This window comes from Columba livia, chromosome 1 (assembly GCF_036013475.1).
Source record: "Columba livia isolate bColLiv1 breed racing homer chromosome 1, bColLiv1.pat.W.v2, whole genome shotgun sequence".
NCBI classification, from domain to species: Eukaryota; Metazoa; Chordata; class Aves; order Columbiformes; family Columbidae; genus Columba; species Columba livia.
The window spans coordinates 69,885,318-69,898,012 of record NC_088602.1 but is presented as its reverse complement, the minus strand read 5'-3'; the positions used below and the strand labels follow the sequence as shown (position 1 = coordinate 69,898,012).

At 42.2% G+C, this 12,695-nt stretch overlaps 1 protein-coding gene across 30 annotated transcripts in view; it reads left to right on the top strand.

Moving 5' to 3' along the window:
* BBX (BBX high mobility group box domain containing) overlaps nt 1-12,695 on the top strand; it is a 148,448-nt gene that overhangs the window by 91,528 nt on the left and 44,225 nt on the right. For all 30 annotated transcript variants that reach the window (XM_065049873.1, XM_065049862.1, XM_065049853.1 and 27 more), the window contains 2 exons: nt 4,134-4,332; nt 10,121-10,188. In XM_065049873.1, coding sequence (XP_064905945.1) covers nt 4,134-4,332; nt 10,121-10,188 — 267 coding nt within the window. The remainder of the gene's footprint in view (nt 1-4,133; nt 4,333-10,120; nt 10,189-12,695) is intronic.

Below are 12,695 nucleotides of genomic sequence, written 5' to 3'. Positions count from 1 at the left end.
GTGTCATATCTGCTACCCCCACAATGTATCTTGTGTACCCTGAGCATCTGAATCCCTCTTCCAGTGATATGAATGGGCCTGACAGAAGTGATCTTTACTGTAGTGGCTACAACCCCTGTTGTTTTACAGCCTCAAGAATGTTTTTAGTTCTTAAATCCAGAGTTAACAAAGCCAGTTGGCTCAGGTCAAGCTTCAAGCAAGCAGCTTTCCATTTCTCACCTGCTTAGTATCAGCGACTGATAGTATCTCAGCATCGTGCAAATCAAGGCATTGGCATATTTACTTACATGTATCTAGCTATATGCAAGATCTTGGATTTTGGGAGATAGTGAGGCACCCAAATGTTTTGCCAAGTAGAATTATGAGAAGTTTTATATTGGATTGGACATCTATCTGTGATTCCCACTGAGAGGATAATGGTTCATTGAGGTGCTTTTGGAAAATCCTTTATGTACCTGTCTGTACCTTGGGGTGCCTTAATTTCCTAGAAAAACTGTTCCCATGATCTCTCTATTTTCAGTTCTCTGCTTTATGGTCTCTTGTAACAACACGTGCCCTAGAGACGTCATACTGTGCTTGCAGAGCTCCCTGTCAGCTTCTGCCGGCATTTTCTTCAGGAGCAGGCTTTCTATTCGTATCCTACAGGCTTTGTAGATCAACTTAACTTTCAAAGTTTCATTCTAGAGGATTTAGGCCGAGTAGCTGATAAATACTCGCAAGTGGAACCACAGGTATTCCTGCCGTTTGTTAGCGTTTCCCTTCACTGAGAGGAAAATGAATTCTGGTCACTCCTAAATACACTCTAGTATTTTTAGTTACTATGATAATAGAGGTAGTGTTCTCTTAACTCTTACAGGGCTTACTGGGAATATTCAGCTGCCTTGGAAATTATCCAGTGAGATTATTGTTGTTCAAGCCCTGCTTCCTTTACTAGAAAACGTTTAGTTTTTAAATACATCTTTGTGTCAGCAAGTTCCAGGCAGTCGGAATTGTTTCTATTAGGGAGCAGTCTGATAAATCCAGGCTGCTGCGGTTCCGTGTCAGAGTTGGATGCTTCAGCTGGGGGTTTCGCAGGTCCCTCAGCCTGGCTGGGAGCTGCTGCCCTGGCAGCTGCCACGGGGTAGGAGGGGACGAACATTCTGCTTCCTGGCTGTAGTCTGACAAATTCACTGGGTGACATAGGGGCCATAACGTGTAATGTGAACCCCGCATCCCTCAGGAGTGAAAAATGGAGTGTAGTTATTTTCTGGGGATTTTTTGGTGGTGTTAAATCTCTGGGATGCATGTGACCTTTAATAGCCAGTTGGTGGGATTTAAGCATACATTTTAAAGTTAAGCACGTGCTAACTGCTACCTTGAGGTGCAGCTGGAATCCACTTGCGAGCTCCTGTTCCCACCACACTGGAGAAAGCAAATCTGTTTTTATTTGGTGAGGAAAGCAACTTATGGAGTTGCACTGAAGCACAGTACCTCTTTTAACTTCAGCTCTAAAGTGGCACCAGTCCCACTGCATAACGCATCCTTCCCCAGGCTTTCACAAAACAGGAATGGTACATCAGACTGATCCCACAAACATTTCCTGTGCTTTTTCAGTCTTACCTGGAACTTCAGGACATAACCCTGCCATGCCATCCCTGCCACTCATGCGTGGGAACCAAGGTGGTGTCTTTGCATTTCAGATTAAGGACTTACCTTTTTTTTCTTTAAGTGACTTTAGAGATGTCCTTAGACTGGCTGTGTTAAGTTGGTTTACTGCACAGTTCATCAAATGTAGAAAAAGAGTAAGCTCCACTAATGCCTTTGGCATTTTCTTGTTACTGTATAGTTCATTTAAGTTATCTTCTCATGACCTGGCAAGCAGAACCTATCGTTTTATTTTAGGCCTTGGTCTAATAGTCAACAAAAATCAATACCGGAAGTCCTTCTGAGATCTAGATCAGGCTTCTGTATGTATTTTATAAAACTACTTCTTGGCTACTGTTTAACTTTTTACATTTCCTTTTTCATTTGAGTGTTGAAACTCTGAAAGGGACCAGTGAGGTGTCCTCTCTGTTTTCCTCCCTTCTATTTGGAGAGTGCAGTTAATGTTCACTTCTTGGCATTGCAGAGGGAAAAATCCCTTAATACACCACCTCACTTGAATTGCTCTTGTTGGAAACTGATTAAAAGCTTATTGCTGCCTCGTTTCACAAATGGCATGTATCCTGGCTCTCATTTGATGGGCAGCCTGTCAGCTTGTTAAATTACTCCTTAGAATAATTCAGTTACTCCAAGCAGCAGTGCTGATATGAAGAGCTTATGCACCTCATTGCGAGCAATTCTGTGCTTTCTTCTCTGCAGGCTGGAAATGTGATTTGTGAGTGGGCTGTGACTTTAACAATGGAAAGCAAAGCTGCTGCTCTCTGTATTTCCTTTCTGCCTCTTCCCTTACCCCCTTTCCTTCCCTCTGCCAGGCTATTTTTGTGATGTACTGAACTCCCAAACCAAACTGAGGGAAAGGGAAAAGAGAGGTGTTGCAGTCCTTAGTTTGCAGATGTAATACATACACTCTGTTCAGAAAATACGGTTTGTATGTGGGTCAGCAGTCCCTGTGGATTTTTATTATTTATGGCTGTTTCTATAAATATAGGACTTCACACAGCAGGTTCACACAGCACTATGATTCTTGTAAACTGAATTGTTTTTATCCTTGTTATAGTCTGGAGGCAGCAAGCACCAGCTGATAGATTAAGATGGAAATGAAAGTAAGCGATGCACATGCAATGGTGATGCTGCCACGAGGCATGCCGTTTAGTAATCTGGGAGAACACTGCAGTGACTCTATCAGAGGACAAGGTTTTCAGTCCTATTTCTGTATTTGATACCCATGGGATATTTTTTCCCCTCTGTGTGTGGTTCTCTGCAGGCATGTGCATGAAACACAGGTGCCTCTCTGTTCCATAACCAGGACTGATGACAGCTGGGTGGGTGGGAACATGTGTAATTGCAAAAGAAACTTCCTGCAGCTGCCCTACCACATACTCCGGGGTAAAACCTCTTTTGGTCATTTGCTGCCATCGAGAGCTACCAAGGGCATGAGGAGGTGTTGGGTTCCTTCTCCCTCTGCTCAGCGCTGGTACTTACTGGGGAGGCTCCCACAGCAGCCAGGGCTCTGCCCCCTATCAGTTGTTGGACAAACATTTGCAACTGGAATGCGCGGCATGTCCCTCTGGTTCGCCCGTTCTCTGTCTTGCAGAGCAGCACATTTAAGATACTGAAATGTGCTCTTTTTATTGCTGTTAACATTCCAAAATCTTTTTTTTTGGTCTGGTCAGCAAGATATTTGGAAAACTTCACTGTTGGCGTTTTGTGAATAAAATGGGTCCCCATCCTTCCCCTACCCCCCAAACTGCGTAGGATCCAGACCTTTTCCCCACACCAATCATGTGTAGTCTGGCTTAGTTCCTTTTGCTGCCTCATATTAAGAATATAGCAAACAACTGAGATGTGTGCTGTGTGCTCAAGGCCAAATAAAGTTTTAAATGGCCCTAAGTTTATTTTATGCAGCCATGCAGCATGGTACATTTTCACAGGTACGCTGGGTTGGTGTATTGGAAGTTACTGAAAATGAGATGATACTGATAGTGGTTTATTTTCTGTGGCTGGCTTGGGAAAGCATATGCTCAAATATTCTAAAATACAGAACTAGTAGATAAAAATGAGTGCAAGGTAAGGAGCATCATGCTACATTTATTGCTAAATGCATCTTTTCGTTTCATTCAAGCTAGAAAGTAAAGAAACATTGTACCTGCAGAAGAATTCAAATGAATGTCTTTGTTTCCCAGAGAGTGAGCATAGAAGCACTGGGGAACAGTTTACAGGATTGGAACTTCAGCCTGCTCTGGGTGATAAACCCTCAGGAGGGGAAAGAGAAAGCCCACTTTTTAAAATACAGTTCTACTTGTCTTAATATTTCTTCTTAATAGATTGTGTTAGTGATCAGATGCTAAGCATGTGATTAAACTGTTAAAAAATCAAGATATTTAAGGATTATTTACTGTATGAAATCCTCTTACACTCAGTGCACTCTACTGCCCTGTGGATAGTATAATGTCATGACTGGCATGACTGGTAATCTTCCTTTTCTTTTCTAGTACAAGGATGCATTTATGAAAGCAAATCCAGGGTACAAGTGGTGCCCCACAACAAACAAACCTGTGAAAACCCAGTCATCCACCGTCACAAACAGGAAAAAGCTATGGGCCTTTGCATCAGACTCCGCAAAAGATTTGCCAAGCCCAAGAAGAGTAACAAAAAGTGAAGAAATGCCACAGCTTAACTTCGCGATGGCAGGTGAGATTTCCATCTGTGTTACTCAGATGCAGTATCCTCATTTTGTTTGAGGATGTGGCCTTGAAATTAAACTGCAGTAGCAGTTTTATTTACTGCACATGGTACTATGGTGCAAATAATTTTCATGTCCCAAATTAGGTTGCCAAGACTCTTGTTAAACCGTCTTTCTTAGAATTTCCTTGGTGCGTGATTGCTTTCAAGAGTCCAGATATGTGGCATCATAACCCATTTGGGGTCCAGATTTGGTTGATTTTTAATTCTAGCTTATCTGCTGTTAGAGACCTCAATTTTCTAGTAAAAAAGGAAAATGCTGATTGTGTCAATTTGTTTTCTGTTTCACTGAGTGTTGTACTATGTTTAATAATTTGCTGTTACAAAAATAATATATGAATCTCTATGAAGTTGGAGGTGCTGATGTTCTGGTGGAGGAATGTACTGCTGGAGCTAATTTTTTGTGTTTAAATGAAGAGTACTTTAATTTGACTGAAAGTATGCTCTTTTGCCCTTTATACCTTGGGGAGTGGATTCTGTCTAACCATTTAAAAAAAAAATAAATAAAATAAAATCTGTGAATAAGTGTAGGTGGAGCGCCTGAACAGGTGAAAGGCAGATAATCTCTTGCTGATATCCACAAATAGCAGAACTGTTGTGATCATGACCTTGAAATACAGAGACATTAAATAGTGGCAGCTTAAGAACCTAACAGTCAAGGGAGAAAGTAGTTTTTTCCCACCACTCTTTCTTCCTTTTGTTGTTGTTTAAAGTTTCTAACTTTATAAATACATTTGAAATTCATTTGAAACTTTATCATATTTGTTTATATCGTTTATGACGAGTGTGTGGCAGATAGGACTTCTCTACTTAGAGATGTCATGAGCTGGAGAGTGGAAAATGGTTTCATGGAACAAATGTAAAAGGATATAAAGGGATAAGAAGGCATGTATACCTTTTTGCCAGTATAATGTTATGAAAATTCCTGTAATTAAATTCCTTCTGGTTATGGAATATCTATGAAATGTGATCAAAATAAAAGCTTTTTGTGCTACATAGTCATGATATATGGGACACCAGTTCTAAAAATCACAAACCCCTTCATTCTGTTCTGCTTTTTCCATCAAGGGAATGACTTTTATGTTCCTTAAAGGTTTAGTGACTTACGGGAGTGGAGCATCTCCCTTATGAGGAAAGGCTGAGGGAGCTGGGTCTCTTTAGCTTGGAGAAGACTGAGGGGTGACCTCATTAATGTTTATAAATATGTAAAGGGTGAGTGACACGAGGATGGAGCCAGGCTCTTCTCAGTGACAACCAATGATAGGACAAGGGGCAATGGGTACAAACTGGAGCACAAGAGGTTCCCCTTAAATATGAGAATAAACTTCTTCTCAGTAAGGGTAACAGAACACTGGAGCAGGTTGCCCAGGGCAGTTGTGGAGTCTCCTTCTCTGGAGACATTCAAAACCTGCCTGAACACCTTCCTGTGTAACCTCATCTGGGTGTTCCTGCTCCGGCAGGGGGATTGGACTAGATGATCTTTTGAGGTCCCTTCAAACCCATAACATTCTGTGATTCTGTAACACACAGAACAAGCAGTGAGTCTTGGTCTAGCTGTCTGCCATCCCCCACCGCTCCTGCTGGGCTATCCAAATGTAGAGTTTGAGTAGAGAGATATCTTGAATCAACACCTGTCAGAGCAGAGGACAGTGAACTTAAGAATTAATTAGAAACTAATCTAATCCATTGTTTTATCTATAAAGCCATTCATTCCTGAAGAAGGCCCTTAGGTGCTAGGTGTGATTTAATTTTTTTTTCTTTTTTTTGTTTACTGCAGACTGAGTCAATGAGCGTACTCATTCACAGAGGTCTCACTCCAGTCCTCATGCCAATGAAGGCTGGCTGTTTCTTATTTATAAGAATAGCTCATAAAATAATGACAGCTTGTGACAGAGATGTTAGCAGCATCCAAGTCATGACAAGTCTGCCATACCAAATGGGTTACTGTTTTGTCAGCTATAACTATATACCATTTTGTGGTAAATATGTTTTGTCGTGTTCTTTCCTCCTTGGCTACATGTGATAGTGCAGTTCAACTCTGACTCTTCTGTCCAGCACAACCTCTTTCAAAATCCACGCTGTATACTGGCTGATGAACTAAAATGTAGCTGAACCACCTCAGAAATGCTTTTACCTTTGAAATGCCACTGACTGTCTTGCACCTTCAAGGCAGATAGCTTCCTTAGGACAGGGATTCCAAAAAGCTTTTTAGTGAAACAAAGGGTGGAAAAAAGACACTTCCTACAGTAGGCAGTATCCTGATAGAGATGCAATTTGGGGTTGTTGGGTTTTTTGGGTTTTTGTTTTGTTTGTTTGTTTTGTTGTTTTGTTTTTAGTTGGTTGGGTTGTTTTGGTTGTGGTTTCTTGGTTTGTTTTTTGGTTGGTTGGTTGGTTTGGTTTTTGTGTGTGTGTGTGTTTGTTGTTGTTGTTTTTAGAAAGAAGCTTAATTCTACACCCAGGTAAAAGTTACTTGAAGTTGGTATCTGCTGGCCTTCTTTCTGCCTAGTTCTTCCTCAGTTCTTTCTTTCCTCTGACTGAAAAATTGCGATGATGAACAAGCCAGCCTGTGGAATTTCTAACCAGACCAATACTAACAAATACGTTGTTCCCGAATAGTGAGGTGGTTTTAAGTTTTATTGATGTTAAAAGTTACTGAGAAAGTCATGGATCGCCTCCCATTCTGCAAGTCATTCTGCTATTTTCTCACTACTGTTGATTTAACTATAAAATGCTTTAAAATAGCACTTGTAAGAAAAATTAAGAATTTTTAGTTCTTAGTACCATAAGAGAAATGTTGTGCTGAGAAGGCGCTATAAACATATGGCAGTGTTTGCATATGTACATTTTGTCTTCCCTTAGATTAAGTTATTTTGTAATTTGAAACCATAGTAGAAGGATTTTTGGTTTTACCATGATCAGACACGTAACCGCCAGCCCTCTGCTACAGCTGCAGCATAAGGATTCAAGTTGTTAAACACCTAATCAAACTTGCACTTTCCATGTAGCTTTCATTTTTTTCCCCTTCCTCTTAATTTTTATACTTCAATAAACAGTTTAAGTATTTACTTACTTGGGGAATAACAGCCCTATCCCTGTCCTGTTATGATAAGCTACTTATTTGAAGGGCACCGAGGAGATGTTTAGGACACGGGGAAGTATTTTAGAGTCGTAAGCTGAGTGTTCTTCATCTGGCCAAAACTGAGGAGGGGGAAGAAGACACACAGGTAGCTGAAGTGAAGCCTAAGAGAGCAGCTGGGAGCCAGCAGTGTGACCTGGGCACAAGAAGGTGCTGCCCTGCAGCGTGTCAGGCAAAGTGTTTTCAGGAGCTGCAGAGCAGAGTTACCACCACTGGACAGAGCCCAGCTCATCTGATGTGGTTGCTCTGCCTGTCCTTCATCTACAAGAGAGATTAGGTCCACCTGGCATAACTGGAGAGGGGAGCTACAGGGATCACTGGGGCTGTGGTGAATGGACATGAGTGATGACATCAGGAGGTCTTGATTTGCTCAGGCTAGGAAAGCAAGTGGAAGAAGAGAGTGCCTCCTCTAAAATCTGAAGAGGGGAAGCACCATTTAGGGAGAACAGTTATTTAATCTTAAAGATGCAGGCATCAGAAAAAATGTGTACCGTGTGGCCCTGAGTATATTTAAGCTGAAAACTAGAAGAAAACTCTTAATGCTTAGATTTGGGTTCTGCAACAGCCCTTTCCAGTGGGCATAAAGAAAGTAGAAGGCAACTAGCCAAGCCTTTGCTATTTTACATGGAAATCAGTAAGTTTATGATGGACCTGGAGATCTCTTCCCATCTCTCCTTCCTGCTAAGGAGTTATCTTTCAACATACATGTTTACTTGTCACTTCTTAATTGCTCTGATGTCCTCTTGTTTGAGGGACTGAACTATTTCTGATCAGGTATTCTCATGGCAGAAAGTTCTGCGCTGGCAGTGTAGGTTCGCTTACAAATTGTGCTTAGGTACTTGCTGGCCCTTCCCTTTTCCTGTCTCCATTTCTTCAACTATTTCTTGTTACTAGATCTTACACTTTTGATAGTGCCTTGTCTCTTTGTAGAAGCTTTATCTCTTTGGTCCCTCTTTTAATAAAAGTCAAAATTTAAAAAAAATATACAAAAGCTCCACATAGCTTCTACCTGTTTGTTATCATAAAGGAATAAAATAATTTCAGTTGAACACTGGGTTTGAAGCCAGGTGCTGTTTAGGCTGGATCCTTGAGATATAGTGGATGAGCTTGGTTTATTCACTTGGCTTTCTTCTGCTTTCATTTACTGATGTTTTAAGAGAGTATTGAAAAAACTGTGAATGTCAGTGTGAGAACTTTTGGCAACATCTGTGGTATCGAATTGAACAGCAGCAGTGAGTATTCTCATGAACTGGACTTGGATCGTCTATAGCACTAAATTGTTTGGAAGTTTACAGGTACAGGTGTGGCCCATGTCAGCTGAAAAGTTCAGTGAATTTCTCAGCACCGCCCATGAGTGGGAATGGGCCAGGGGATTTCCTAGTGGGAATTGTGGATGCAGCTATTCAGCATCCAATTCTGCATTAAAAAATGCATCCAGACAGACAAGAGTTAATTGTGCCAGTTGGCCTCCATTCTATAGGGAATGGTCCCAGGCACTTGTAATTTATTGTGGTAGAGAGAGCTTTTGTATAGTTTAGTGAAAGGAAATGGGAAGATGTGGGTGCATGCTTAGTGAAACCTGGGGAAAGTTACGCATCTGTGGTGTCTCATCATTACTGAAGTTGTCTCAGCGATACAGTAAGGATAAAGCTTTCCTTTCTCTGACATTGTGGCTGTTGTGTGAGACATCTGGGCCACAGACCATCTCCCTCTCTCTATTTGACACTCTAAGTCAGGCCTCTGCATGGCTTCCAAGGCACTCCCACAAAAACAGACAATTAGTCTTCATAATAATGAAGAGCAACCACTGTTCTGAGTGGAAAAGCCACTCCAGGAGTAATGCAGCGGCAGCGTTCATTTCATTGCTTTCACTTCTTGTTGTCATTTTCCGAGCTCCAGAGATGCAGGAAGACTGGAGGCAAGAAGCTGTCAGCATCAAATACTTGGAGAAAGAACATTTATATCTCCACTTTATTTTCCTCAATTATGTATTGTATTGGCAGGGCAACAAGTAGGCAGGCAGCTTGCCTGGCCAGTGCCTGCGCTGTTCTGGCACAGAGTATTAAGCACTTCGTGCTTCAGAGCTGTCAGGCTGGCACTTTTCACCAGTAAATGCAGCTCTAAATTAGAGCTAAATGAAAATAGAAATTTTGCTTCAGAGCTTGATCAAGTCACTTTGTTCTGTCCTTTTACTTGTTCAGTGGCTAAGGAAGAGAACCACTCCCTTGATAGGAGCATTCATTGAGTTATAAATGTGTGCAGTATTAGAGGATCTTTGTGTATATTTATGTATGAGATCATTACAGTTGCTGTTTTAAAGATATCCATCTCTGTAGTACATAAAACCTTTGGCAGTAAAATTGTAAATCCATGCAATGAGGTGTTAAGCATACAAATCCAATTAAATCCTTCAAACAGCTTTGAAAGCCTCTCCCAGAGGGTACAGAAATGGTTATTTGTGATTCTCTTGAACTGCCTTTTATGGCAGCTTGCTTAGAGTGTCTGTGACAAGTAGCCTTCTGGGGGTTTAATGCCGCAAATGGTAGGTTCTTTAAACAAGCAAATTAATAAACTTAAGACTTGGTTTTACTGTTTTAACAGATCCTACACAAATGGGAGGCCTGAGTATGCTGCTTCTAGCAGGGGAACATGCCCTGACTGCACAAGAGGTAAGGAACTCTCTTCTTTCCCGTACCACGAGCTCTAAATGATATCACATCTTCATTATCATTAAAGTGTGTGTGTGTGTGTGTGTGCATGTAAGATACACGTGCATATTATATATGGTTCTTAAACTGAGGGACCACCAGATGTAAGATTACCTGTCAACATGCAGTTTGGCTGCTTGTGCATATGTATGACTACACAGACTTGGGTGGCCTTTTAAGCACAGGTCTTAAGTACTATTATCATCTTAAACATTGTTAATAGAAAGGAGGGACAGCACTGGCATAGTTTGCTCAGAACGCGGGAGAAAATGAGGGAAATTATACTTACGGGTCTGCTAATCCCACATAAATGCATTTAGCGTCTGCTCGTTTTTCTGTCAAGTGTATTTTAAACGGATGTATAGGGACTTTTCAAGTCAGGTGTTTAACCTTCAAGCTGTCAGAAGCCCAGATGTCAGGTAACAGTCAACAGATGTCAGCGGAAGGATGCAAAGAGGCATCACAGCAATATTTACAAAATTGCTTTGAGGCTTCAGTTGCCATCTCTGTATGTTGCCAGCTATGTTCCTATTTTTGTAATTTTTTTCAAAATACTATAGGGTTTTTCTTCTGATAACAGAATTCATTGTCGGTACATGACTAATCTCCAAGCAGTGGTTGGAGTTACTAAGCAGATAGGCAGGAGAACTACAGACCTTAGCAGCAGTAAGCAAAGGATTTGGATATGCAGTGAGTTTCCACCTGACTTCTGGGTCTTTTTCATCAGTTATGTCAGACTGTGGTGTTTATATGAGAATACTTTGTTGAACACCTGAGCAGAAATGCCCCAAGAGTCTGCTCCAGCTGCTGTCGTTGCGCTAGGCAAATCCTGGCCCTCACAGCAGGTCTGTGAGCAGAAAGGCTCATAAGGATGGGTGAGGAGCACTACATGCTTGCCCAAACCTTCCTCCCTTGCCTCTCAGGCCCTTTGCTTGCCCTACAGTAGCACCTAGTGGCCTTTCTGTAGGTTACTGCCCAGAAATCCCGGGATTTGTCATGTAGCCCAAAACCTGGCTCTTCTACTGGTTTTCCCCCTTGCCACTACCGGGCACATCAGGACAGTGTTAAAGGTGAGCAGGGGCTGTCCTTCACCTTTGTTTGGCATGAACCCTTTTAGAGCAGGTTACAGTAACCTGAAGGGAAAGGGAGGTTATGGAGGCGTTATACTTGTGGATTCCTTCTCTTCAAGATCAAAATGTCACCTTGCTTGCAATGCCAGGATTGCACAGGGTGGTATTGCTCAGGGTGTAAATCAGAAGTGAAAAGTCTCTCAGTGTAGCTGAGGACAAACTGGAAAGAGCAAAAGGGAAGAAATGAGATGTTGAGGATGTTTGCTTACATCAGGAAATGAAACATATGCAGTGGCACTATCTGTATATCCCTTCCCTCTGGAAACTTCTCTAACGCTTTCCTCAGGTTCAGCCTGGCAGAGATTAGAAGTCCTGGAGATAATAAGTTTCCCACAAGTCAGAAGTGTGTGGGGAGCAGCAGAGTAGAAGAAAAAAGCTCAAATTAGTCCTACTGTCAAGCTAAGGCAAGAGCATTAACTTTTTAAAAATAATGGAAGTTGATAGGAAGAGCATAGTTCTAACTACAAAATAATTTCTGAGTTACTGGGCACCAGCAATCTGTCCTTTACACACAAAGCTGCGGGAACCTGGGCTTCACACCTTCCATGGTTTGTGGTTCCTGTACTGCAAGGTGAACTTGGCCTCGGAAGCAGTGAGAAGGCTCACTCTCCCTCTCCGTGCCTGCCCAGGGAGCAAACACCTTATGGCACTGCTGTTAGAATCATAGAATCACAGAATAGTTTGGGTTGTAAGGGACCTTCAAAGCTCACCTAGTCCAACCCCCCTGCAATGAGCCGGGACATCTGCAACTCGATCAGGTTGCTCAGAGCCCCGTCCAGCCTGGCCTGGAATGTCTCCAGGGATGGGGCATCTATCACCTCTCTGGGCAACCTGGGCCAGGGTTTTACCATCCTCTTGAGGGCTCCTCTGCTCCACCATGGTGCTCCTGGGGTGCCACAGGGCAATGGCTCCCAAACCAGAGCTAGCCTGTGCTGCAGCTTCCTCCCTCATGTCACTTCTGAGCAAAACAGGGCCCTTTCGAACAGTGCAGTGAACAGGCTTCACCTGCAAACAAGCTGCTTCAATAGACATGACTAATTAAGCTACATAAGGCAGCTGGTCGAACGGCAGAAAATGTAAATTGTATGGGAAGCCAAAGTCCAAGTTTGGTTATTCCTGGGAGAATCCCACCAGTGAAGTGACATGAAATAACCAAATAAGTGTTCAAACATGCAAGCAGCATCCTTATGTAATTCATGCCAATGCAGAGACTCAGATCTTCAGAGACAAGTCGCTCAACAGCAGCAAGTTTGGTATGCATCCCTGGTGCAATCCATACCACTGCTGAGGCACAGACATCTTAAACAGATCATACAGAAACATGAGAAAAGCAGTAAT